Consider the following 22,185-nt stretch of genomic DNA (forward strand, 5'->3'; position numbering starts at 1 on the left):
GGAGATGGTAAAGGATTTTAAAGTAAGGCAACAAGCAAGTGGTCTTCATAATGGGGTAAGGCAGGGACAGGTACCTACTCTGGGTATGACAGGATACTGTACTGCAGTAGGGTAGATGTGGCAACATAGATTAAACCTGAGACATTTGGATAGAAATGTACTTGTATTTTTGGAAGAGAGTATTTTACGTAAGTTTTCTCACATTTAGCGTAACACATCTATAAGCGTAGAAATGTCTCATTACACAGAATGTTGTCTTTGCTTCATGCCTTAGTTCAGAAGGTTCACTTCAAATTTTTGATCTAAGTTAGCTTGCATTAGGAGTGGGAAGTTGAAGACAACTGATGTATCTTGTATCTTGTTTCTTTCTTTTTTTTCTTTTTTTTTTTTAATTAACCCGCCAAATAATTTTAATGCAGGTATGTAAAGTTACCCTCTTTTGCCTTCCTGTTATAGATGCTATTAAGCAGTTCTGCCTCTTACGCTTTGGTGTGCAGCCTTTCTGTCATTTAACTCAACAAATAAATGTAAAAATTCTATTAAATGCAGGTGTTCATGGAGCTATGACTTTTTATTTATCCCACTTGCTATTTGATGACCTAAATGATTTCAGCTCTTCTAATTACTTATTTAAGGACTATTGATCTCAGGTTTCTTCTGGGAGGCTTTACAGAATAGTGTATCACACAAATAGCATTATAGTTGCCTGCAAATTAAGGCAAGCAGACAGACTTGTAACATTGTAGTAACCAGGCAGGTGGCTTATTTTAGGCTAAGTTCTATGTGAAATATTTATGTACTGATTTAAATACTAAAGAGCTGGAGTTCATGCAGTACTGAGAATACAGCTATATATCAGTCAGCAGTTGCATCTTTTTAGTGGAAAGCCCCCCAGTTATGTTCTAACGACATTCAGCATTTAGGGCCCTTTGCTATGAATCGCAGAGGTCTGAGTCACGGTTCTTGGCTTTCCATTCCTGGAGTGCTAGTGTAGTCACAGGAGAAAACAAGAAGGCTGTGAAATTTAGTACATACAGAAGTGTTGTAGCATTGAGAATTAACATGTGATCATCATCTTGCGTTATGTTTCCTGATAACCTTTTCAGGATAGCATTTAAAAAGCTCAAATTTAAAATTAAAAAATTTAATATATATGGTTCTGTAGGGCTGATCTTTGGAATTTTCGTGCTCCATGTCCCAAAGTATTCTGTCATCAGTCAGCTTTTGCAGATGGTGCTACATGACCCCCGTGAAGTCTCTGATAAGGTGCCGTGAAACAATTTTACTGAGTGTTGGGATGTTCCTGCTGACTTGCAAATAGGTCCTCTTTCCTTGACAAGAGAAAAAAAGGGGCTGATTTGTTTCTGAACACCATGTGGGTCACTGGAAATAGGGACTGAAATACATAAATAAGTGCTCCTGATGTCTCTTGGGGGGAGACTTTCTTCTGAAGTTCTGTTTACATCAATTGATCTAATAGACAAGTTAAGTTAGAACTTACAAGTTTGATAGTTTTATTATTGATGTCACTGCTCTGTGGTCCAGGTAATCTGTACTGCAGGGTGTGAAATGGAGACCAGTAGCTAATAATTTAGTCTGGTTCTGGGGGCGATGAGATCTCATTGCATGGGATAAACAATTTCAGTAGTCTTCCAAAATATCAACTACCATTTTCCCTATCTCCCGACACTTGTAAAAGTCTCTTTACTTTTATGTTTTGTGTCATCTCTTACTTTGGCATAGAAGCACAAGCCAGATGAATTAGGTAGCAGTAGCTTTTGGTAGATGTAGAGATGGCACCTAACTCTTGTAATTCCAAATTCTGTGTTAGTCTTTTGTGTGAAGGCAAAAGTGGAGATGGCAATGTGTGCAAGTGGATTGGAAAGAGTTGCGTGTCACTGGGGATAGCAGAAGGTACGCATTGCTCCTTCTCTGGAGGTATCAGGAAGGCAGGACATATCCTCTCCGGTAACTTGTGTGGTAGTTCAGATATGCAACTGGAAGTTAAGGTATTGGGGCTATTATCTTTCTCCGTCACTGTAGTTTGGTGTGTAACACAAGTAAAATCTCCAAATTCTTTTGTGTTTTGGTTCATCCTGTCTGTCAAATGGGGAATAGTGGTGATCTACTGAGGGTTTATGGAGCTTGCTTAAAAATGCTTGCTGTAACTCTTTGGCTAAGATATTCCAAACCAGTCCATATCATAGAGAAGAACAATGATCTGTCTAGTTTCAGGACTTGAGTACTGCTGGTGCAAACTACTTTCTATCTTTTGTTTTTCTTTTTCTTTTTTTTTTTTCTTCTTTCTTTTCCCTTTAAGGAATTCTACCCTCTGTACTGCATTGCCCTTTCTAGGAAAAGCAACATGCTTTTCTAAGTTATGTTGAAGATGGCAGGTGTTTTGATCATGCTTAAATATTACTGATGATGTTTCTCTTCCTTTGCTAATAAAAGTCAGGAAACCTTTTCTGAGATTCAGAAAAGATTTCTTTTAATTTATTTCGCATATTCTCAATTAACCTTTACAGGCAAACTTTTCCCAACTTTGATTAGTGCTCAAATGGGGGGATATGTGAAGAATATGCAATATTTTAAAGGACACTTTCCTATGGACCACATCAGTAGGAAGAGTACTAACAAATGTTCAAAATTTATATATTTGAAGCCAGCATGGTGTATTTTTTGTAGATATCATTTAGTGTAAGAAGGTTTCATTATGTGCAACATTTAAAGTGTTTTTAAATTATTGGAAAATTTTAAATTTGGAAATCAAAGGAAAAAGGAGGTTTTCCTGTTTCCTTTCAGTTCTGTTGCATTGTGCATCTTGCAGTTAGTAACCAACCTGCGTATCAGCACTCCCACTGGATAACAATCTTCCAGGCTTATGCCACTTGTATCCTGAAGTATAGCTGCTCTTCCCAAGGGACAGGCAGAATGCTTCTCTATTCTGTACTCACTAATTGATCTCTGGCTTGGTCACTTCCAGCAAGGTCACAGAATTGGCAGCTACAAAACCAGTGTTCTGTGGAAAATTTAAAGGGGAAGAGTAGAAGTACCTAGCGTGGGATGTTTTGGGTTTTTTTTAAATTCATAAATATTTTTATTTGTCGGGTCTTCTATTTTGCTTCTGCAGAAGTCTGAAACTTGGAAAGGACTGATACCAGAAGTTTGTCCATTGTGACCTGTTCTTTCAGTTTGTGAGTTATGCCCTATCCTGAAAATTGTTCTGTTTTCTCTTTGTAATTCTACTTCTGTCTCTATTATAACAGGGCATCAGCATTCTAATTATAGTTCAGATCCTGTAAAGGCAAAATGGTTTCTAAGCAAGTATAGTGTGATCTTCTCAAATTTCTTTCTTTGCAGAAGTCTTGTCATGCTGGCCTTGAAAGGCATCCATGTGTGTTTTTTTGCAAATGGGCTTGAAATCATATATGCTGCTTTCTCAGAACTGGCTCTCTGATTAATTCAGGTGCTTGATTATTTGAAAGGTGATGGAAATTTTGGATTAAAAAAGCCCAACAACAAACAAACCTAAACTGTCAGGCTGCAAATGCCATGGTCTGTGTTGCTCATTAAACACTATGCAAGTAGCGCTCACTGTCTTTGTCATTGTTACAGTAATACCCTTTTTATAATGCTCTGAATGCTGGTGGCTGTGCTCAGCAGGTAGCATTACAATGCCCACGGCCTCTGTTCCAGGGCCACATGCTGTCTGTTACGCTCTTCTAGTTGAGCCATTCTAAGGATATTTACATGTTGGGTTTTTTTTAAAGCTGTGTAGCATGCTGCATGTGTCTAGTCTAGAAAAACATGTAAGAACTGCAAATAAAAAGATGCATTAGCAAAGCTTAAGTGCTTAAATACTTGAAAAGCAGAAGAGTCTACAGGGTTTGAATAAAGGAAATGGTCCAAACTGCATGAATGCAAGGCTGGAATACTGAGGGCAGAATAAAGCTGTACTGCTTAATGTTGTAAGGAGTTTCATGAATGGTGTGGCAGAGACTGGAAAAGGGGTTTGGTTGACATGGTGAGACTTGTGTAATCTAAAAATACAGGGATCTTCACCAAATTTATGAAGATACAGTTCTGTTATAGGAAGAAGCTGGAGCAACTGATAAAGAAAGATTGACAGATGGCCAGTTTTTCTGGATCTTTGGATGGATGCAGAGGTCAATGCTGTTGTCGTCATTACTTAAGAGCCTGGATACCCTGATGCTAAGAGCCATAAAAATAGTTAATAAACATTATAAAACATCTGCTTCCTCTGAAATCATGCATGCAAATTTTTGTTCTTACCTGAACTTTTCCAAAAGAAAGTTTTGCAGGAATTTGGCAAATCCCAGGTTTATAATATTAAATTTGTACATTCGTATTTTTCTGGGCTTTGTACCCAATAACAAAGTAAAAGAGAAAGGTGCACTTTCCACATAACTCATGCAGCACTTGAGGCACCAAATATGCAATATACAATTCTAGAACTAGACACATTTCAGGAAATAGAGGAGTACACGTATTAAAAATGGGTCTAGGTATAATAGAGGGGTACCAGTTATGGTAACTCCTCGCCTATGCTGAAATAAGAGGCAAATGGAGATTTCACAACCTTAATGGCTGTGGCTTGGGTTTGGAAAATATTAGTGTAATGGATGAAAAAATAATATTCTAAGTGACATAGTTCTGAATTAATGGAGCTTTGGTAGATAGTATATTCAGCCTCTGCAGTAACTACTTCTGTTGAGAATTTCTAAATTAGGTTAAATAGTTGGTTTCTCTCTTATACATACTCAGTTACTGCCTGCTCTGATTTTAACCCATACTGTTTCTTTGTGGAACGTTAACAAATCTTCAGTAGCAGTAATAATTATTCTAGATCCAGAAAGTTACCACTACCGAAACATCTTGATGTATTTATGCTTACTTTCTGTGTTCATTTAGAGTGTCAGAGAGGTCGACAGTATTTGGATAAATGCATACTTCGTAAATAGAGCACTCCAATTTGATGAAGTGCAGCTGGTGTACATAGAGCCAGCTTGGCTAACCTGGTAAATTGGCTAGATGAGTTTCAGTTAATTGAAGTTTTATAAAACGGTTTATACTAAGATGATGTTTAATTATGTCAGTGTTTCTAGATTAGAGTTTTCCTGTGTGGACAAAAACAAACAGTTATTATTAGGTGAAATTATCATCATTCAGAGGGTTTGTGATATATATTTCTGAGGTTAAATGCCTGTGGTTTATAAACTCTGTCCTGAACTTCAACTTGTAAAGTCTGTCCAAAGTTTCCTGTCAGAAAAAACAGCTGATAAAAATTACTTGTCTTTAAAGAGCTTTTTTCCTAATCCTGCTTTACTATTGCATAATTGGAACCATTCTGGCTTGGAGCGTGTCAGCAGCGATGTTCTGTGACTTTGTGTGTAGCTTACTCTGAATGGCATTATGGAGTTGGAGGCTTGGGTTAGAGAGGAGTAAAGGCTGGCTACTAAATTTGTAGGGAACAGAAAGAGTCCATATGGCCAAGGTTAGGCATAAACTTATCTCACAGTGTTCAGCTCAATCCTTCTGTAAAAGTCCTGCAAATGTGAAATTGTCAGTTCCCTTTATTTATACATCAAATGAATAGTTATTGCAGTATGTATTTATGAGGTTCACAGTGTCAGGAAGGTTTTAAAAAGACTGAAACAAAAAGTGGAGAACATAGATGCAGAAAGGGGAACTTTATGTATATTTGTGTACGTCCCCTTGGCTTGACTTAAAAGATTATTTTTTTTTCTTGTGGCTAGACCTTGCTGCTTGTTCCTGTGTTGGTCAAAGCTGCTGAAGTCATGGGACTGCCCCTCTCATGGGGTGGAGGGTTGTGGCTTTAGAATCAGAGCTGTTGTAGCATCTTTAAGGAATAAAATATGCAGCTTCCTCAGAAGTCGAATGGTAAGCAAGGTCTCATGAAGTAAACATTCAGAAGTTTGTAGGATATTGTTTATTTATGTTGTGAACCAAATGCAGTAAGTAACATACACTGTGTTTATAGTTGCTCTCAATAAGCTAGTAATTGAATTATCAGCTAAAGACTTAAAGATTAGACATGATGTCTTTGGAAGAGGGGTGTAGAAACAAGCCTAATTTGATTATTGCAGCAAATCTGTTTTCTGTTCACTGTGAGTTGAAGCAAATAGTTCGATGGTTCAGAACTTCTTATACTCTTTCTGTTACAAAGAGAGCTGCTGGTGTTTGATGTTTTAACTCTTGTGTGAGACATGATACCACAGAGAGGAAACAGAAAATGAATGTGTTAAATTGTCATGAACCCCCAAGCTAATGAATTGATTTGATACTGTTTATTCTACTAGAACTCGAAGTGATTAATTGAATAAATGTTTAAGTTTTAATCTTTAATTTGTCTATAAATATATGTAGTAATTAATGAGGAGGCAAGAAATAATCTTGAGAGTCACCTTGGGCAGAGAATAAGCATGCATGCTGCGTTCTTGGGAACCAGAAATGTAATTATGGTATCTAACCTCTGCCACCAAGTGGCAGTTAGTTTTCACTGCCTATCATTGGCCCCATCCGGAGGAGGTTTGGCTGCAAAGCTGCACTGCTAATCAGCAGGCCAGCATTGTCACTGTTTCAAGGGAAGGTCATTGTGCCTAAGGGAAAGACAAAAGCACAAACATTTTTTTATGCAAAATTAGGCCCGGAGTTTCAGAAGTTTTCCCAGCACAAAACAAACGTCAGCCTGCATGTGTGACACTGTATCTGAAGTTGACAGCTACTGTTTCCTCCTTGAAACTTAGCTTAGGGGAGCAGTGTTTGCCCAGTGCAAGGTACAGACCCAATCTAAAGAGGTGGCGGGGTGGAAGTGGAGGAATGTTTCTTCTTGATGTATGACTACTGAAATGGATAAGGACAGTAAAACTGTCTCAGGGAATTAATCATTCATCTACCACTTCTCTAAAAAGTCTGTATTTATTTATGTATAATACACAACTGTGTGTTTAAAATGAAGAACATAAAATAGAAAACAAAGGCAAATGGGAAGAAGAGGATGGAATTAAGGATAGAACACAGGTGTTGTTATACTAATGGATCATTTGTGTATGTATACATTCATTATATATCCACTATAGGTAGCAATGACAGAACTTGATATAATGATTAATGTAGGTGTTGTCAGCACTATGTGTGTAGTCTTATCATGACAACAACAAGAAAAAAAAGTTTACTTTTGTTTCCAAGTGACCTTACAGCTAGATTATATGACATTATAGGAGTTGATTCATTTCTGTCCCTGACAAAAATAGTGGAGCTGTAAATACTGAATTAGATTAGCAAAAACAGTCATACTTTTCAACAGAACAGTAAAATTGCTGATTAGATGTTCATGTCTTATCCTGTGTGAGGAAATACTATTGCACAGTGCTGCTGCTTTCCACCAGAATTCCTGTATGCCCTCTGTTCCTTACATAATTCAGATGCAATACATAATTAAAGGACTATAAAGCCATACTTACTTTCATATATTTAAATTACTCGGTGAACGATAGATGGTGTTTGCCTTGTCTGTGCTTTTGCTTTGCTTTTTTCTATAGTTTTTTGAAACAGTGGGGACCACAGCCTGATCAGTCAGAAGCTATTGAGAACCACTACCAAAATGCTAATCAGTACTAACTGATTGTTAGGATTAGTATTATATTAGAAAAAAGTATAACTATATAAGAAAGTCCAATTAATTTGCAGTTGATACTAGAAAATATCAGTGTGTTCTGCAGATATTCACTTCCTCTGTTAGCAACATCTTTGTAAAGTATAGCCTTTTCAAAGGAAAAAAACCCCTAACTTTTTTTCCTTTTGAAGCATACAGATTTCACAGTAACAATAAAAAAACTCCTGCCTTGAATTGTCTAGACTACTACATGTCCCAGGAATAGTATCTGTGTAGCAAACGAGTGTGTATAATATCTGTTTTCTCATACAGGTCTGCAACAAAGACTGGCTTACACATGGAATAAAAAGGGGAAAAAAAATTAGTCTTACATCTTGAACTTTCTCATCTTTCCTTTCTGTTCTGGATTTCTTTTCTTTAGAGCAATAGTTTGTGACTGGATCACATGATAGTATTTCCAGTAGTTCCAGTGCTACAATATGCTCTATGGGGAAAGCATTTCTTAGGTGCTGTGGGCCTTTTTGTTTCAAACATTGGACATGTAACATTTTATATCACCATCCAGCAGAGCGTTTGGATACAAGATATTTAGAATTACTCTCTGTGCTATTGTAACCCTCTCAGGGCCCTGAGGGAGACCTATGAACAGAAAGCAGTCTCAGATTTCTTTGAGCAATTCGGTATTGCCAAATACTTTGGTTTGTTATGACTGCTGGGTTATGGCATGGACAAGTATTGTCAAGATCTGTTCAGAGAACATTGCGTTAAAAAAGATCTGTTTAGAGATTCAGGAAAATGCTGCTTCTCTCTGCTCTGAGCACCAGAATTGTGACGAAAACATAACTTACGTTGAGCATGAGGTAGAAATCAATATCTGAAACATCCTTCAAAAACAGAATTGAAAACTTACATCCTTTTACAGCTCATGGCAGAAGGAGCCTCTTCTTTAGTTGAACAAGTTATCATTTACAGCAATTTTAATAAAGGACCTCCTGGCAAAAAGACTAAATTGTAACATCTCCAAACCTTCTTTTTATACATGAAGCAGTGCGTCCCTCAAAATCCATACTGCTCAGTTAAACCTGCCTAGCATATTTTGTGATGGGCATACGTAGTCTTTTGTAGTCCACATTAAGCCTTTTCCATTATATGTTGATAACATTTAGTTCCTTCCACTTATGGGCTGTTTTCTCTTCTGTACTTTCCACCGTGGTTTCCCCCCCCTGCAGCTTGTGGGCAGAAACAAACAAACAAAAGTATTATTCTGTCACTTGACAAGTCTCAAGAGCTCCACTACTCAGAATTTGCATGAATACTCCTATAAACAGTATCATGCCAGGGTTGATTACAACACCAAGCCATCGGTCTGGTATACAGGCTGCTGTTGTAGTGCATGCAGTCATCAGCCTCCACAGTTCTATGACCTGCCTTGCTTTATGGTGTGGATAACCAGTCCATCCTTGGGGACCTTCTGTCTCTGAGGTTAAGTACCCATGCTTATCCCGTTGCTTATCCCAACCTGTAGTAATTGAGGCATTTTTCTGACAGGTCATTACAAACGATTTCACAGCATGATAATCTCCAGCAGAGGGACTCTCGCTTTATTCTTTTCATTCTTTTTTTTTTTCTTTTTCACACTTTGCTTATGACACCTCCATCTGTTTGCTGTTCTGTGCTTGTATCGCTGTGAAAAAAAAATAAATGCAACCACATCTTTCTTCTCTCTAAAGACAGAACAGATGACAAAGAAGTTCCCTTAAAGCTTGCATCATCTAGTGTTTTTAACTCATTGGACAGATGTTATTCAGGACTTACTCCCTCTCTCCTTAGTTTTTTCCGATCTTTGGCAATTTCACAGTTGTTACAATCTGCTGAAATGTGGAAGGACTGAGCTTCCTAGCAGCATGCTCTCTGTGGGCCTGAACCAAAGCTTACTGTAATTGCTAGCTATCTTTAATTACTTCATCGGGCTTTGAGTCAGATCGTTAAGTGTAGAAGACACATAGTAACTAGCAATCTCTATGGCTTCTTCTGGCACTTTGACTGCTACCTGTTGTCCCATGAATACATCAAAACTTCTTTGTTACTTTTCTTTTAATCTTTCCATTTTAATATCTCTGCTTTATGTTCTACAAGCTAAAGATGCAAAAACCTCTTTGATGTGATTTCTGTGCACTCCAACCCTTCCCCTTGCTCTCCACAGAAATTCTGTCTCCACTGGGCTCCATGCAGAATGGGAGCACAAGAAATCCTGGCTGGGCTTGCAACTTTGGAGACTCACTTCTAGGTGCTGAAATTACAGGTTTGTACGCTCTGAATGGAAGAACTGGCTTGGCCTCCTCACACACACACAAATAAATTACTCATCTAACTATATGGAGTCCCAAACCTGCTTTTGTCTGGTTTCTTTTTCCTTCATCCCTACTTCTTTCTTTCCTTTTTTCCCCTTCACTACTGGGAGACCATTAGAGAGCTAGGGAAGAGGGGTGCCACGCTTCTGCAATTAATCTGTGGTGACCGAAGGTTGGGGATGACTCTACTTATTTCCTCTTTTTTTTTATCCTGTGAACAGTAACTGCTCTGGTATTGCTTTTCAGGCAGGGAAGCCACTATTGCCCAGGCTTTGAATTGGGATGAATTAATCTGCTTCTCTGCTCCCTCATTGTATTTCTCCATGAATTGACACTTGCATGTTATGATACCAACATTGTACAATGCAGTAAAAGCCTGGAACTGGGAAAATGTGCAATCTGACAAGAAAGTGTAAGCTTCCCAATATGTTGCCATACTTCAGCCCCTACTTCTGCTTTGGGAACAGATGTCCTGTAGAGAAACAAGCTGGGTGCTTCTTTTCTGTCAGCAGGTTATTCTTCTCTTAAACGTTTGTTTTACTTTTCATGTTTGTTTTAAAGAAGGTCCCTTGCGGAAGAAAGGTATAGTATTCAGAAACGGAGAGACTGAAGAATCTACAGGAAAAGCCCCTTCTATATCCATGAATTTGTATTCCCTGTGTCTCAATTCTTCAGCAGCAGGCGCTAATCTTAATGATTCTGCACTGATGGAGAATTTTGAGTATGTATTATGTTTTCCGAAGAGGATCCTTAAAGAGTGTGATGTGGATTGTGGAATGTTTTACTTTTCATGTAGCTGCATGTAATTGTTCTTGAGCTGCCTTTTACCTAAGCAATTCACATTAGTTTAAGCAGTTGCAATTGCTGAGTTAATATTCTTGATCATGTTAGCAACATCTGTTTTGGGAGTTATTGCATTTGCAGTTACGCATGCAAAGCAGAGGGGGAGTACTCTCTTGTGGAACTGTGCCGATGAGTAATTGGGTAGCAGCAGTAACCTCTTAACCCTGTGGAAATGCAACCACAACAGCATACCTAATCATGTACTCATCTAAGTGAGTTTGTGTGACATGAATGCAGGTTTTGTGGCAGGGGACAGGCATTTCTGTTATGTTTAGCACAGAGTAGTCTATGTCCTCTTCATCAACACTTTAGTTTCCAAAAAATTTTAAGTATATCTTGTCATAATTGCTTTTGTGCCTTATTAACTGTGATTCTTTATGCCAATATACATAATGACTGTGCTCGACGTTATCTGTGTTTTGGTTTGGTTTTCAGGATATGAATATATTTTCTTTTCCATATGATGGTGGTATAGTGGGCCACAAAGGGGAGGGGTCATTTAGGGCTAAGTCGATATATCTTTTTGCATAAATTGTTAGTCAGTTGCTTATGCTATAGCTGCCGATCTCATAGGCTAGTCCTGAAGCAGGGTCTTCTGGAAAGCAGTGTTAGGAAAGGAGGTGCCATGTTTTCTATCTGTATTACCTTGAAAGGAGTACCTTGCTATTACATTGCTATAGAGCAGTATAATTCAGAGCATTATATGAAAAGTGTAATGGTCAGAGGAGACACAATAACAGCTCCATCAAATATTGATAAAGTAGGATTAATAATTAGAGCAGGGGTGTAGGATTAAAATGTCCCTTGAGTTTCATTCCCCATTTGATGTGAGAGTGTGGTTTTGCGGTCAGAGAGTGGGAAGCTCAGGACAACTGGAATCTTTTCTCATCTTTTCAATGTGTTTGCTTAATGTCCTTAGTGGCTCAGTGGATATATAATACTATTGACCAGAGTTCATAGAATTATGATATGCTCCTATGGTGGCACTGCTGACGGTCAACTTTACAAGGATCTTTCTGTTAGTGTAGCTTAGTCTGATTTGTAGCTCTTAAAAAGTAAAACACCTCTGAACGTGCTGATAATTTGCAGTCCTGTTGTCCTGGAGTCTCGTCCTCCTTCAGAGAGCAACACGCTTTTGTGAGATGGTGAAAACATTGGATCAGTACAATGGAGCAGAGAGCGTATGCCATTGGACTGCTTGGCCCTCTAGTGCAGAGTGGAGGATAACATTTTGCTTTTGATGGTGTGTATAGTGCTGAACTAAATAGATATCAAAGCAGAGAGAATGGATTCAATTTCCCAGTTACACAGCCCTTGTATAAAAAGGAGCTTTCAAAAGTCTCACACTTAAAAAAGACACTGCAGGTTAGAAATGTGATTTCCTTTTAGAACAAAGCCCTGATCTGCATTACTAATAACAGCTGAGGTCATTAAAATAGAAAGAATTTCCCTTTGAATTTCTTTTGAACAGGATCTGCATTCTCTGCGTCACTGGTGTTAGCTTTTCTTTTCCCACAGTTTTGATCCACCAGGACAGTGCAGTAAGGATTTGTTTTCCCCTTTAGGTTCTTCCTAGTTCTAATATTCTACCAAGAAGTGGTGTTTGAGACCTGTTATAATCATACAAGTTCTGTAAATTCATTCTTCCATTCCTATGCACAAAGTGTGCATTCTTGGCATCCCTCAGTATTTGTCTGTTTGTGCCTGAGCATTTTAACATTCCCTGTGTGCCCCAAGGCTTTTTTAACTGATAAAACTCTCCCATCTAAAGCATCTTCTCTTTTTCTTATCCTCCCCCCCCCCAAGTGTTTCCTTGCTCTCCCAAGCCATTAGATGTTCTGACTATGAACTTCAGGAGATCAGTATGCTTTTGGTATTCAGAGGCATTATCATTCTGAGACTGTATGACTAGTATGTATTCATCCTATTAACATCTGCTCAAAATTCCTAACATCCCACCACAGCTAACAGAGAATGACCGTTTTGTCCTTGGTCAGGCTCTGTGGATTGGATGCCTGACACCTGGCTTATCGTCAGACAGATTCCATTTCACTCTTTACTTTGTTTTGACCTCATTTCACCCCGGAAGTTCAGTTTCAGCTGAAGATGGATGAATGAGTTGGGAAGCATTGTGTCCATTGCTGCTGTGGCAATTCCTGTGTGTCACTGCCCAAATAAGTTATTTGGTTCTGAAATTGTAGGAACCTGTTCTGACCTAACAGTGAGATTCTATCAGCCCACAAGGATGTGCTTGTAATTGAAGCACCATTTCTGTAAAGCAATAAAGACAAGAGACCAAGTCCTATGCTGTGCAGAATCAGCAAATCACTGTCCTTACTGGCTAATTTAGTGGAGGATTATGAGCTTTAAAGTTATGGAAAGACGATGAACTGTGGCTTTGACTTCAGTGTTAACTCCAGTGGATATTTGGTGGTGGGAATACAAAGTGTCAGCTTTATGATTTTAACAGAAAATTTCAATAGGGTTAAGTTATGGGTTAACTTACTGAGGAGAAATAAACAAGGAAATTGGAGTTAAGTATGTATCAGTGTTGAAGTTAATAGCCAGGAGTGGATTCACTATTTTAAAATATTGTCTGAAGGACATAACCTCTTACTTAATGGGAAGAAACTGTTTCAAGGTAGAAAAACAATGTGTTGGCATTCCTGGCTTTCTCCTGTGCATTTTTGTTGCTTTTGTTTCCTCATTCGTGTACTCCTGAAAGTTGTTTGCTGTAATAAGAGGTGCTGGATCATTTGCATGTAGTGTGCACTCTTGAAGGAAAGAAAAATTCAAAGTAGTCATTAGCTCATTCAAGATTTCAGGGAAATGGCTGTATGATTCCCCAAGTTATAAGAGGAAATGTTATAACAGCCCATATGGTTGACAGTATTGGAGGTTTACTTTTTATCTTTCTAAGTGAAATGAAGCTGTGAAATCTCAGAAATACTGGGTGCTGTGTAGTGATTAATCTCCATGTTACATTGTCTGGCCTGAATCAAAGGAAATGCAGAAGCAAAGGGAAGGTATGTTTTAACAAGCTTTACAGAGAGGTAGAAATGGAATTGGAGAAATTTTCGTTTAGTCTCATATAGTACAAGTGACAGTGTTTTGTCATTTTCTCAGAACATACACATCTAAAGAGATTTTCTCCTTGCTTCTTGGATTCAGTTTTCTCCAGTGTGGTTGCCCTACTGACCTTCTGGGAAGTGAGACTAGCAGAAATATGCAAAGTCCCTTGGTTCAGAGTCATGCATAGGCTTTAGGATCAAATGGAGTTTAAATCTTCAGCCAAAGATTTTTTTTGAAAAGCACTGATAGGCCCTCATGAAACACCTGTGACTCACTGAACATACAGGTTAGCAAAGCTAAAGATCCAGAGATCGATTCATATACCATGGAGTGAAATTAAATTTCTGCAACTGTTCTACTATTATGGGAAGCTCAGCCATCTATATTTTGGCTTGCCTTCTCATCACAGATAAAGGAAAGGAAATTTTTCTGAAGTCGTGTCCTGTAATAGAAAGAGGAGGACCTAAAGCTGAGTTGGAAGCAGAAAGATTCATCTTTTGCCCAGATAGTATAGCTAGGTTGGCATACACAGTCATTCCCAAAGCAAATGAAAATTAAATTGTCAGATTTGTGGCTTCTGTCTCATAAAGCATTCAAGTATAATAAATGGTGCTGACAAGCTGGCCATGGTGTGGAAAACTTCTTTAAAGTTACAAGATGCTCCTTCTTACTGGGGTATATATAGGGTTGACTTAGTGGCAATGGAGTTTCTCAGGTATAAAATGGATTGTGTTCCAATAAACTGTCAACTATCATGTTTCTTTCCAGAAATGACACATGTAATTGGTGAATGGCAAGGGTGGATTGGCATTAGACAACTGATTTAAACTACTAGAATTCTTCCCTTGTTTCTTCCCATAGTTCTTGGGCAGTTTCTAGATCCATCCAGTTAAATTTTTTGTATACAACCTCATAAGAAGCCTTATATGCCTCTCATCAGGGAGAGATGCTTTGGTGCTTATTCTTGCTCTTACTGAAACAATTGTAACCCTGATGAAGCTACCATTGTGCTTGTACCAGGATTTATGAGTGCTCTATTCCTATGGTTGTGTTCGGAAGTAGGTTGGAAAAGTTTAAAACAGTTCCCCTGTTTAAATCTGCTGAGGTCACTTTCTACTGTAAGTTTTTGAGTGCTGGTGTGAATATGGACTCTTCCACTTCAGACTTTGCAGCTGCTGCTTCCTCTTCCCACACCTGAGGCCTTTGGCAATGCAGTCACAGGACTGATCACTCTGGAACTCCAGCATGAGCAGCAGAGGCCCTCAGCTTAAAAATGCTCCGTATAGTGAAGTGCACAGTCAAACACCTAGAACTGCACTATTGCCACTGATTCAGTGTGTTGTCATTACAGTTGATGCAATACACAACCAGACTTGTGTATCACATCTGCTTTTGCCCGTTGTAGCAAGAAAGCCATATTGACCTTCTGCAATGCAATGTATTGTGTATATGAAAGTTGATGATATCATCGTTGGAATTCTTTATTATAAATCAAGATATAGACTGTGTTTTAATTCAGCATGCTATAAAAGCTTAATTTTAGTTTTTTTCCAGAGGCCATTGAGCAGATTTTGTTTCAGACGTACTGATGAACTCTCATGCACATTCAGCACACCAGTTAGCAGGGCTAAAGATTCAAACACTTGTGTTGAAGATAATATCACCTTTTGCAGAAGCTCAGCAGGAGCTTGGTTTGCCAGCTGTTGCAAGACACAAAGTAAAAAATGTGCATAAACCATGCTCCCTAAGAGAAGTGGAGCAAACTAGAGCTCCCCTCAGGGCTGAGAGAAGTGCTGAGGCCCTAAAAACCACCACCTACCCTTGTATCTGGTCCAGTTATGCAGTTAGGAGCAAACAAGGGTATTTTTTATTTTAGTTTGCAGCAATGCAGCAGTACTAATAGAGAATGGGAGCATTAACTAAATATGGGATTGTGTCTCAGCTCAGATTGTTCTGATCTGACATTAGTGCTGACAAAGTGGTAGTAATGTAGTTGGTCATCATTGAAACCTTTCTATGCCAGAAGAAAACAGTCAGGAGTACAAGTATATATGCTTATTAAGTTCAATTTCCTGACTTACATGATATTTATTTTCTTAAAGAGGGGTCTACACATACAAAGCAGGTCTGGAAGAATTGTTGCCAGTGTGGTGACAAGTTAATTATTCAAGTCCTAATTATGAAACAACTTCAGTGTTATTGACATTGGGATGAAGCACCATTTGAACACCATGAGAACAAGCTTGAATGTTAACAATTATATAAAAATCTGTATTTGTCATTCTTAAAGGTTTGTTAAGCAATCTGACAAATGGATGGCAATGGAAACACCAGGATTTAGAATCTCAGCAAAATTAAATGTCTGCTCACATGCCAGTATATGCTGCAGTAATCCTTGCAAGGCTGCCAGACCCTCTTATTGAAGTGATAACAGATCCAGCAACTTTTGCACACCTAGTTTAGGTCAGGCCATTATTCTGGGGCATCTGTGAGGAAGAAACAATTGACTCACATAGGAGCTTCGGTCTGTGAAATAATCTTAGAACAGAAGTTAACTTGGGAGATGTTTGCTGTTCAGTGTCACTGTGGCACAGTCAGAGGTTATGCTAATACTGGTGTGAAACATGGCCTAGAAAGTCACGAGCCTAAGATATTGAAAGTAGCTGGACAATATCCCCAGCTTGTGAGTCAGGAAGTTGAACATAGGGCTCTTTCTGTACAGTTATCCCTTGCCTTCATATTGATAAATGTGTCTGTTTAGTTACCTGGATTAGATTTGGATGTAGCAGGAGTATTTCTTGAATAGAGTGTTCATTAAGGTGCAGATGCACAAAAGCGAGCCCTGCATCTTTGGCTTCTTGGAGAAAATTAATCATTCCTCAACATTTGGCATGTTTGTGGTCTGCATCCATCTTACTTCCTGCCACCTACTGTGGTAAGAATGTCCAGTTTTTCCCAGAGGCCTCATTACAGAGCAGACTGTGTGCATGAAGTCTGCAAGAGACTACAGAGATTACATCTGGAAGGAAAATGAGGCAGAGCTTGCTGATTTATGCAATATTCAAAGGTGTCATTTCCATGGCAAAGATAGATGTCATATACAGGACTTTGAGGCTAGACTCTGCTTCAGAACACACAGCTCACATGGTGCAGCTAGATGTGTTTGTTTTTCAGGTTGAGCTGGGGGCTTTTCCAAAATTCCCTTTTCCCCCACCCTCATGTTTTGGCCTTCACAGAGCGCAAACTTTTGCATTACAAGGTTCCTTTCACCCAGGCTCTGCTGCAGGGCATAGCTCCCTTACTTTGGCTCTGATTGTAGGTTCCTTTGGTTCTGGCTGAGCGTTTAGTTTTCCCCTGAAGCCTGCTAAGCGCCCTAGGCACCACCATGACTAGGGTTGCCAGCAACGCAGACATTGCAACAAACGTATGCTAATTCAGAAGGTTGCCTTTCAAAGCTTGTTTTTAGGCTGGTAGATCAGAAAACTGCCCAGCACTGCCCTCCAGTGGCTTGAGAGGCTCCCTCTAAGCAGCGATAGTCGTAGCAAGAGATATTTAGAAGTATGTTGGATCATTTTGACGAGAACAGCAGCAAAAAGGCCTCTCAATAGTCAGCACAACTTCAAAACACTCTTAGATCCAGGCAATGTACTGGACACATCCTTCTTCGTGCTATAACACTTTACTGCAGAAAATCTTGCTTAAGACCTTTTTTTACACTGTTAGCTGCTTCCTGTAAGCTGATCAACATTCTTGTCTTCCCGCCTGCCAAAAGAGGCCCCTTGGAAGGGATTCACCTCCACCGAGGCAGCTGTAAGCAGTGGAAGAGGATCAAAGGGACTTCAAGTTGACCTGCAGCACTCCAGCAGGGTCTCACATAGATCAAAGGGTACATACATGGTTAGAGCCTGACTTCTGTAACTTCCTTTGGACATAACTTGGCAGAAGTATGGCCCTATCTTTATTACAGCCTAGTCTGCGTATGTTGTGAATAGGCTTATATGCTGGAGTGGAAGCTATAGGTACTATGCATGTATTACGTATCCTTGTTACGGTTCTTACAACTTGTTCTTTTTTGGAATGAGGCATGTAGTGAAGATCTCTGCACAATCAGCCAATGTTGCAAGGCAGAGTAGGTGATTTGAGACTTCAGGCAAATCTGCTTCAATTTTGTTCCCTCATCCCACAGTCTGCAGACAAATACAGGAGTCTTCTGAGACATTGCTGGTGATACTGATTAGAAAAAAGTTCTGCTTAAGATATCATTTCTCTGTAGAAGTGATATTCTTTTAAGAGGATTTGGTCTTGTCCCAGTTTCTCAGTTAAGGCAGGATTTCACTGAGGTTTCGTTTCCTGTTTGTAGCTGTGTGACTGACATAAATCATGCATTGGAGGCCGGTCGCTGGTGCATCACAGGAGTGAGAGTCCATTGCCACAGGATGGCGCCCGATGGCCAGACTTACAGGGCTTGCATGTATGGGAAGAGTTAGACCCAAACCAAAGCGTATGGGATTTGTATGCTACATTCAGTCTTAACCCACATAGATATTTCCTATGAAATTTTCATAAAAAAATGTTCATTATGTCTTTTTCCTACTGGGCTGCCAACCCTCTTCTTCCTCAGCGCTACAATTTTGTATGAAATTGATTATTGTGCTCCAGGAAAGTGAGACTGGGTCAGAACTCTGACTATCCATTACATTGCTCTATTGAGTTACTGCATAGCAAGAAATAGCAACCTTTCTGGTGTTTCTTGTCATGCCAATTGTTTCATTGTCATTAGTTGGGACTGACCAGTGTCATATGCTCAATACTCTTATCAGGCAGCATGATTTCCTTGCCAGCAGTTCTGATAAGCAGTGATAGAAAACTAAATTTATTGTGTCTAGGAAGTGCAAATAGGATGTCTTGAAACTGGAAATTTTGTGTGATTTTACCAGATTTTAATAGCAACTTAAAGTTTTGACTTGCAGACAAAACTTTTCCTTGGCTCTTCTGATGTATGGATGTTGCAGTAGGTCTTACAGTGTTCAGCATGCTGCTTGGCACAGCCCTACAGCATTTCAGGATGTATCTATTTGCATTGGTTTGGTAGCTCTGGTGATACGTGAATTTCTTTTCCACGCTGCTGTTTTCACACAATGGCCTTTGCTGGAATTTGCGCAGTGCAGAAGGGACATCTAGCGGCCCGATGGAAAAGTGGTGATGATGCATGTTAAGGGCAATAACTTTGGTTATTACAGGAAAGAACCAATTTCGAGTTAGAGATTGGACCCCAGGGAACCCTCAAGCATTACATCACTAAATTGTATTTGAACTTTTCACTTTACAGAATTGGCCTGTGAGTCTGTAGGCTTGAAATTCCAAAAGCTGAACTTTTAAAAAATATACCTAGCAGTTTTAAGCAGTGATTGAGAGCAAAAGAATGTACTGAAGCAGTCATTTTTTTGCACACTGTTTTTGAGTGCAACTGGAAGTTTGTTTCTTTACTAGCTCAACTTCCCAAGTTCCAAGTCTGCAGGCACTGTTAGTATGGACTCCTTTGTTTATGGTTGTGTCTAATAACCCTCAGAGGACGAAGCTGGGGAAAAAATGTCAGAAGCTTTTGATGCTGTTAGCTTGCCTTGTTCAATTCAGAAAAGCAGATTTATATCAGTGATGAGATTCCAGAGCTGTAAGGGGGGGAAGGTGAGGCTCTCTCCTCTGAGGCAGCTACAACACGTGCATATGACAGGAGATAGGAATACCTCTATTCTTACCAGCTTCTGTCTGTGATACAGGCAGTCATATCACACGTCTAAGATCTAGTGTCCAATCTGTAATATTAGGATTATTTTAAGCCCTGTGTGAGGAAAGATTGTGAAACTCTGGCAAGCGTACATTGTTCTTTGAATGGAAAGTGCAGACTGTTTTGCTTAGGTACTTTGCTGCGCAGTTCATTCTGAACTGTTTGTACAAAAATGTATAGGATTGTTTGTGAAAAGTACACAAAAAATTATAGAATATGAAGACAGAAAGGTTCTGCTGAGTACCCCAGACCTACTCTCTCCCTTTTCTCTTAATCCAGCTTGCTTACTGCTGCCCCATTTTCATGGCATGCATTTCCGGCTTGTAAAGTTTCCTGCCTACTGGCTGAGAATAGAAGCCTTGCTGTTATGCTGTCCTTAAGTCTCTCGTAATGAGTGTTACACAGAGGAAAGCAGCTGTGTCCTTTGGCTCTAGTTTTAATACTATGTTAAAGAGCAGATTATACTGACGTTGGACTGCAGCGATGCGGAGGTAGCACAAACCATGGCCAGTTTGGGGAAGGCTTTAGCAAGGATGACTAAGGACTTGGAGCTTATGCTTTAGATAACAAATCCACCCAATTGTGCTTTCTTTGGAAATGTAGTCAAGCCTAACAAATCAGGGCCTTAACAGAGTTGCATTAGGGTCCTTTAATTGGACTAAGCTGGTTAATACCCACATTGTCTTTCGTATGCCCAGTGGTCCAGCACAGAAATAGTCTGTCATTTATGCTGTCAAAATCTCATCAAATTGCAACCATGAACGTTGAAAAAAATTAAATTCTAATATCCTCACAGGTAGACACTGGAATAAGGTATTATTTATTATTAGAAGGAAGTCGGATGTCTTGACCTATGTGGGCTCCATTAATTTGGGTTTTGAGTGACACTAAACGAGCCATGAGACCTGGCAGACCACTTGGATGTGCTAGCAGTTAACAGTGATCATAGAGAACAAATGAACACTTTTTTCAAGAGGATCATCCCTTGTAACCTGCTTCAACCCCAGAACTTAAAATATGTGGCACAGGCATGAGAGTCTCACCCCTGTCTGCGGAAGATTTTGGCTGAGAACCATATACTGCTGCCGTTTCCCAGGTTGCTCAAGTTCAAACCTTGTTGTGACAAATGCATGAAATGGTACCTTCAAAAAGGTACCATTCATAGCATTCCTGCATGTGTAATAGTATTGACACATTGGCCATGTTAGCAGTTCAGTTCGAACCCATCAACATTAACTTGACAGAAAGACCAAATGAAGACTCCAGAGTAAAACTCAGTCACTAGCACAAGAAGCTACTGCTTGAGACGTTGTCTCAAATGTACTGAGAGACACCAGAAATGTTCCTCTTTGGAGCTTTTTAATTGTTCAGACTCTGCTAAACTGTTTTGCTCTTTTCTGGGTCTAGCTAGTGTGTAATAAGACTTTAGTAGCTAATGGCTCTGTCAGGTGTATGAGGTGCCACAGGCCACACAGCACAGCAGTAGCAGCAGAGCTGCATGAGACCTAAGCCTCTGTGAGAGGACGTCCATTTTCTTATGTGTGGGGATTTGTTACAGTAATTCTGTTCTGTGAAAGCTGAGCGTGTCCTTCAGGTAGACATACGAGCCATAAATTACTATGGATAGTTTTATTTCCCAAGTGTTGTGAAGTGTTGTACTAGTCGATTCACAGAAGTGGCTGTATTCAGTCAAGGAACAACAGTGGTTTCTTGCAGTGTTAATTGCGCAATGGATTCATAGGTATTTGCTTTGATTTGGAAAAGGTGAGTTGTTAGGAGGATAATTCACGCAGGTGAGGCAAAAAATTTCTGAGCAGAAAGATTCTGCATGTGTCAGTATTTGGTTACGTCCCCTGACAGCAAAATGAGAGTCTAAAGAGAGAGAAATGAGTTCCAGATGGTTGTGGTAACTGGCAAGAAACTAATACTGAGGCTGATCTTGAAAAAACAGACTGAAGACACCAGAGATGAAAGTGGGGGCAGGGTGGTCCAGATAAGGTTGATAACACATGATATATCATCTTTGGAGCATTCCAAGGCAGAATAGTGAGATGAACCATTTGTTCCTGAATTGCAGTGTTTTGGTGGTGAAAACGCTCTTGCTGTGACTGTTCTGCTTTCTGCACTGAAGGTAAAAACGATGCAGTAAATATCCCATTTCCCTGCACATGGCCAATCAACCTCTGTCTGCTCTGCAAGGATGCTGAGATAATATAAATTACTCATTGTAGCATTGCTGTTGTTTTCATCATGTGCAGTCTAGGTCTGTCTGCACCAATTCCTTGCTATCTTGCATATTTCTAGTTTGAACTAGGAATTTGTATGGCATCTTACCTGACTTCTATTTTTAGTTGTTAGTGGAAGGGTGAGGCAATCTACGTAATTCTCATTACAGTTAATTTAATCCAATTGTGATGTGGATTTAGAGGTACTTAGTAGGTCACAACTGAGTGTAGGCTCTGTCATTTTCTAGT

At 39.4% G+C, this 22,185-nt stretch overlaps 1 protein-coding gene across 7 annotated transcripts in view; it reads left to right on the forward strand.

Moving 5' to 3' along the window:
- Positions 1 to 22,185, forward strand: part of CRB2 (crumbs cell polarity complex component 2) — a 76,469-nt gene that overhangs the window by 9,649 nt on the left and 44,635 nt on the right. For 3 of the 7 annotated variants that reach the window (XM_049833153.1, XM_049833158.1, XM_049833150.1), the window contains exons 1-2: positions 5,859 to 5,925; positions 9,864 to 9,962. The exons of 1 other annotated variant lie outside the window; for it this stretch is intronic. In XM_049833153.1, the coding sequence (XP_049689110.1) occupies positions 5,901 to 5,925; positions 9,864 to 9,962 (124 nt within the window). In that variant the 5' untranslated portion in view covers positions 5,859 to 5,900. Of the gene's footprint in view, positions 1 to 3,141; positions 3,198 to 5,858; positions 5,926 to 9,863; positions 9,963 to 22,185 lie in introns of those variants that run through there. 3 more of the 7 variants (XM_049833151.1, XM_049833154.1, XM_049833155.1) reach the window with 2 other exon arrangements.

This window comes from Accipiter gentilis, chromosome 29 (genome assembly GCF_929443795.1).
Source record: "Accipiter gentilis chromosome 29, bAccGen1.1, whole genome shotgun sequence".
Classification (NCBI taxonomy): domain Eukaryota; kingdom Metazoa; phylum Chordata; class Aves; order Accipitriformes; family Accipitridae; genus Astur; species Astur gentilis.